At 45.9% G+C, this 5881-nt stretch overlaps 1 protein-coding gene across 4 annotated transcripts; it reads right to left on the bottom strand.

The window, feature by feature from the left end:
- Positions 1 to 590: 590 nt before the first annotated feature.
- RB195_009312 (uncharacterized protein) lies at positions 591 to 3221 on the bottom strand (the record flags this gene model as incomplete). 4 transcript variants are annotated; one of them, XM_064189815.1, is made up of 5 exons in its annotated part: positions 591 to 857; positions 1350 to 1965; positions 2015 to 2335; positions 2616 to 2835; positions 3113 to 3221. In XM_064189815.1, 5 exons carry the CDS (start codon positions 3219 to 3221, stop codon positions 591 to 593), a joined length of 1533 nt encoding a protein of 510 aa, XP_064047396.1. The 4 variants fall into 4 exon arrangements, with proteins under 4 accessions (XP_064047396.1, XP_064047399.1, XP_064047397.1 ...); XM_064189813.1 differs by lacking the exon at positions 591 to 857 and having other exon boundaries at positions 1281 to 1965; XM_064189816.1 differs by lacking the exons at positions 2616 to 2835; positions 3113 to 3221 and having other exon boundaries at positions 2015 to 2286.
- Between the last annotated feature and the right edge of the window lie 2660 nt (positions 3222 to 5881).

Raw genomic sequence — 5881 nt, 5'->3', positions numbered from 1 at the left:
GCTTTGCAGAGTACATTTCCGATCACCGTATTCATAGCTACTGACAGAATGCGCAGAAGTTTATGATATTGAAGAAATAACAATGAAATATGGGAAATAAATTGGGTTTAAAAGTGATGTGCATAGCTGACACACTTGGAGCAAATTTCCCGCAGGCTTCTGTAATTTGTGTAGTTTGAAAGATTAGATTACTTAGATACTTAGATACTTAGATGGCCCGTCTTCACTCGACGTACGGGCCCCAGCATCTCTTCCACTCGTTTCGTTCCCTCGCCATTGTCATCCAAGATGTTCTCAAGCTTCGTGAGTGACGATGACGAGGTCCTTGAGCCGTATCCAGCTGAGCTCTAGTGGTCCATCCGTGCAGCGAACACGTCACTCCATCTCGTTGGCGGTCTCCCTCGGGGGCGTTTAGGTCCTTGGGATCCACTCTAGCGTTCTTTTAGTCCATCTATCGTCGATTCTTCTCATGATGTGACCGGCCCATCTATGTTTTGCTTTCGATACATATTCCGCTGGGTCGCGAAGACGGGACATTCCTCAAGTGGAGCTACGAAGACCGGCAAGGTGTTGTGTGCGCCGGTTAAACTTCAGGAGACATCTCTCAGGGCTCTGTGGGTGTAGTAGCTTCCTAGACGTGGCTGCGGTGTCTGCCCACGTTCCGCTGCGTAACAGAGCGCTGGAAGGACTGTCGAGTCGAACATGGGCACGAAGATCCGTGTTGGTCCGTAGCTTCCTGACGGCTGCGAATGTGCCCATGCTGCTCTCATTCTTCTATTCAGTTCTTCCTTCAGTCGTTTTCCATGTTCATAGAACGTCCAGGTATACGTATGACGGAGTTTCCACGATTTGGGAGCCTTCAAGTTGTACCCTCCGTCCTCGCAGTGCGTTCTTCATGAACTGTGTCTTCTTTCTGTTTATTCGTAGTCCTATTCTCTTCCCTGCTTCGTTCAATTCGTTGAGCATCGTTTCTGCTTCATTGGTACTGCTCGAAAAAAGAACGATGTCGTCCGCGAAACGAAGGTTCGAAAGAAATCTTCCATCAACACGTATGCCCCTTTCTTCCCAGGATAGTGATTTCATTATCCATTGCAATGCAGTCGTGAACAGCTTCGGCGATATAGTATCGCCTTGTCGTACCCCCTTTCCAATGGGTATGGTGAGAGGGCGGTGGAAAAGCTGTATCCTAGTCGTGCATCGTTCGTAGCAATTGGCTAATGTCCTCACATACGACGCGTCCACACCTTGATCGACCAGCGCTGACAGTATTGCATTCGTTTCTACGCTGTCAAAGGCTTTTCATAGTCGACGAAGGTTAGAACTAGGGGCAGGCGGTATTCCCGGCAAACCTCTATGACCCTCGACACGGTCTGGATGTGGTCCAAGCAGCTGAACCCTTGGCGGAATCCAGCTTGTTCTTGAGGCTGGGCTTCATCCAGCGTCCTAGATATGCGTGTGAGGATGATCTTGGTGAATACTTTGTATAACACGCTCAGCAAGCATATCGGACGGTAGTTCCGAAGGTCCTCTCGGTCACCTTTCTTATGGATAAGAACGGTTCGCGAGGTCTTCCACTGGTCTGGGATCCTTTCTTTCTGAAGATAGGATGTCATGTGCGCTGCTAAGATTACATGGATGGCCACCAGCCCGAAGAAAGTCTGCTGATATAAAATCAGGTCCGGGGCTGTGCCAGGTTTCATGCTCTTGATAGCGACTCGTACTTCCGAAGGGAGAATCCGTGGTGGAGCTTCGCCAGTGGGGATGATTGGGCTTGACACAGGAGTTGATGAACGGAAAAGGTTCGAGTAGAACCTCTCCGTAATGATTTCCATCTCACGACGAGAAGACGTGCGAGTCCCGTCTTCGCTCAGCAAGGTTGCTAGCGGAATATTATATTCGCGGAGATCCCTGCGGCACTTCTTTAGACTCGTTCTTCTTTGTGCTGCTTCTAGAATCTTCTTCTGCCTGTAGATCCTTCTGCAACGCTTTTCTGCAGCTAGTGTTTGCTACTAACCGCTCAATGTGCGATGCATTCGGATCAAGCCTCAAAGCCCTTCTTCTTCCTAACAATTCCTTGGTGGTCTTCGAAATTCGATCCAAGTTTGTCGTGCGCGACTTCGAGGCACGTTCAGCACAGGCTCGTAATCCTCTGAGCAGCATCTCGTAGTCCACGTTTGGGTCCTCCTCGATGTGCCAGTCACCTTGGGACAGGGAGTCCTCGAGTACGCAATCGTCGTAGACGACTTCTCTTCTCCTTCGTTGCCGATAGCACATGTTCTTTTCCATCGTGTGGCTAAGTCGTATTTTCGCACGAAGGAGACGGTGATCAGAACCACTACAAAAGGATGGTACTACTGAGACGTCAAATAGACACCACCTCCGGTTGGTGAGTATGTGGTCGATTTCCGCACGAGTCGCGCCATTGGGCGATTCCCATGTCCACCGACGATGATCTTTTTCATGAAAAGAGAGTTCCCATGAAAGAGGCGAGCGGCGGACAACAGCCCGGCGAGACGATTGCCATTTTCATTCCGGTCCCCTAGTCCAAATCTTCCAATCCTGTATTCCTCTTCTGTGGCCTTTCCTAGTTTTGGTTGAAGTCTCCGACAACGAACTTGTAAAAGGACTTCTCGTTGTGGACTACTTCCTCCAGCTCCTCGTAAAACGCGTCCAATTCGGAATCATCAGCTGCTGATGTTGGTGAATAGCAGTTGATGATACTGATGGATTTTTGGCGCAGAGGGCGGAGGCGAAGAATGGCCAGACGAGGTGACAGGACCTCGTGAGAATCGACGAGATGGACGACAGATGGGTGCACAACGAAACCAACACCGCCTACATTTCGCGACGGAACCTTCTTCCACGAATGACGAGTGTACCGTCATTCATCTGTCGTACGTCGCTCCTTCTGCACTTGGTCTCCTGCAGAGCAATCACGTGAAATTTGATACGCTCTGCAGCTCCGAGAAGGAATGCAGGTCGGCGTCTTTGGAAACTGTTCTCGCGTTGTAAGTACACAGTCTGAGACAGTCTCCATGGCGGGTCGTGCGTGTGTCGCCTTGGTCCAGAATCAATGACGTCCTGAGCAACCTGAGATTTGATCGCCTCTCACCGGTCGCCATACCGTCCGACGTCTGAGACGGCAGGGCCCAGTGTGCAGGGTACTGAGGCAGTGAATATGCTGGAGTGGCAAAGAGACTTTTCCCCAAACTAGCAGCCATGCCACGGCGAACTTGCTTTCACCACAGGTCGTCGCCCAACCTATATGGATCAGGGAACCACCTTGCGACATTTTGCCAAGACGGTGGTGAATCTTAGCGTGGTTTACTCTTAGCTAGGCTTCCGATTCCGAAGTTGGAATGTCGATGTGTCGAACTCCTTCTCAGCTTGGGAGACCCTGCCGGAGGACGAACCTCCGCTGTGCATCGCAGTTCGACGCCCAGTGTCACCTCCACGCCACTATGAGGCGGTAAACCGTTGTGGAAGAAGATTAGATTGTAGATTGACAATTGAAAGTTGGTATGTAGCATCCATTCAGTATTTATTTACTAGCAAAGCACGTTTGAATTGACTCTCTTCATCGATTTATTATTGAAACATTATCGACAGAAACACTGGAATAAAATTTTATCATATTTCAATTTTTATTACATGATCAGTCGGTTACAGGTCCGTTGTAGCCAAACGGTCAATGGTTCGAATCCGTGCTAGTGCTCATCAAACCATTCATCCCTCCGGGGTCGATAAATTGGTACCAAACTTGTCTGGGAGGATAAAAACACCGACTTGATCATCGGCTGGGCCCCGCAAGTCATTGTATAGGCCAGTCTCACGTTTGTGAACCTCAAACGATCCTGGATTGAAGTGAACATGGGGGCGCACCCCAAGCGGGTTGATGCGCCAGTGATTTCATCCTTTTACATCCATCTATTCCGTCTCAACGGACAATTCTGAAAACCGGAACAGAAAAACTACAGAAGAAGAACAAAATAAATTAAGGAACCTGTTTGCACAGCAGAAAAATAGATAAGATACCGATGGAAGTATCAAGAATATGAGATGTTCCTCTGATTGCTAAGAAATGATGCTACTGATGAGGTTTTGAAGTAGAAAAATAACAATAGAAATGACAAGAGGAAAAAAAGAAGGAGAAGGTAGAAAAGGGATTTTTAAAAAACCGGAGTTTACAACTAGTGGCTTCCTATTCTAGATTTTTTTCCTCTTTTCAACACAGGTAGCTGGCAATAAAGTGACCAAGGGCAATAACACAAAGAAAAATTGGTGTGCACCAAGGTCAAAAGAAAATCTTATTTTATATAGGAACTATTTTGACATTTTGTGGAATTGTAGAGAATGGATGTGCAACGGTCGATCCCCGTCTGGCGTTGCAGTTCGTCCCACATTAGCCCAGATTCTTTGGCGAAAGGACAATTCTTTGAGTCAGCATGAGATATAAAATTGGTTATTCACAGCATGTGACACATAGCCATCTTAATCAAACATTCGTTGGAAATATCCACAAAAACGTGAAACTTTGATTCAGTTGCCTCTACATCCTTTTTTCGTTCATCGTGTTTCATTTTGTGTGCAACTGCGGGTCCATTCCTTTCTTGGATAATGTAAGCATCTTCGAGATTTGATGGATTTGCTCTCCTAATTCCAATAAAGTGATTGGACTTAATCCAATCTTTGGGAATGACCTGATTCCTTAATTCTTCTCGCCTTTTTTTTTACTCGATCCTATCATGGAAGCATCATTAAACGCATCACCCCACGAATCTGAGGTGGTGCAGATTTCAGGTGGAGTATTCGTATACGGGATCGTAGATTAGGGAGAGGGGGTGATTCCGTCAATTTCTTCCTAATTGCCGTAAAAAATGGCTCGGAAGGTACGGCTTCGCGCGTCTCGGCGCGCTATTTTCTACAACGAGTTCGATTGGAGCGCGCCAGCCGTATGCACACGCCGCATCTTCCGGGCCGTTTTTTACGGCAATTAGGAAGAAATGGACGGAATCACCCCCTTCTCCATAATCTACTACCCCTTATAAGAATACCTCACCTTCCGCACCACCTCAGATCCGTGGAGTGATGCCTTTAACTCACCTGCAGTGAATTAAGTGAGTTCAAAATTAGATGTAAATCTTACCGAGTACAGATTTACCCCGCACTTACGATAAACTCTTATGTTTCTTGTTCTTCCATGTGACCTTTTTCTTTTGGATGTTTTTCCTTTCTCACTACTTTTTCTTATTTCTTTTTGCTGACAGCCACCGATTGTGATTGATGTCCTTTACGATCGTGCCTCACTTTTTGCACATTAACGTTGAATATGAAAGCGAACTAAGATTTCAAGGATTTTTTTAAAGAAAATGATCTTTGCACACTATCACAAAGGAAAAATCTCATCTGGATTGCTCAGTTTGCTAAAGCGCTCATTTTTGTTATATCGTTGCTCCGGATCAATGTGAAAAACATTCGCTGGAGGTCCTTCAGCAGCTGATCTTGTTCTACCACCGCCAATTAAATCGGTTATTTGTATGCTTATGGATGTATAGAATATAAGACCTGATGCTCTATAAGAATTCTATGCAAGCTATTATAATTAAAATGGGGTCGTATGAAAAGAGAATAATTTAAAAAAAAACAAAAACAAGAGAGAAACCAAGAAGATGCTGATAAAGTACCAGGAATTCAGATTAACTAAAAAAAACGAGTTTTCAAATCTGCTGGAATACAGTTTCAAAGAAGTTCAAACAGTTAATGTTCAAAGTCGTTTTGCCCGGTGACCAATTAATTGTTTTGAAAAACAAGTAGCATCATATTTTTACATTTACATTTAAATTGGATTTAGGCTCATCTAACACTAATCGTGCCGAAAGCC

This window comes from Necator americanus, chromosome III (genome assembly GCF_031761385.1).
Source record: "Necator americanus strain Aroian chromosome III, whole genome shotgun sequence".
NCBI lineage: Eukaryota > Metazoa > Nematoda > Chromadorea > Rhabditida > Ancylostomatidae > Necator > Necator americanus.
The sequence above is the reverse complement of the archived record's forward strand: the minus strand, read 5'-3'. Positions and strand labels throughout refer to the sequence as shown.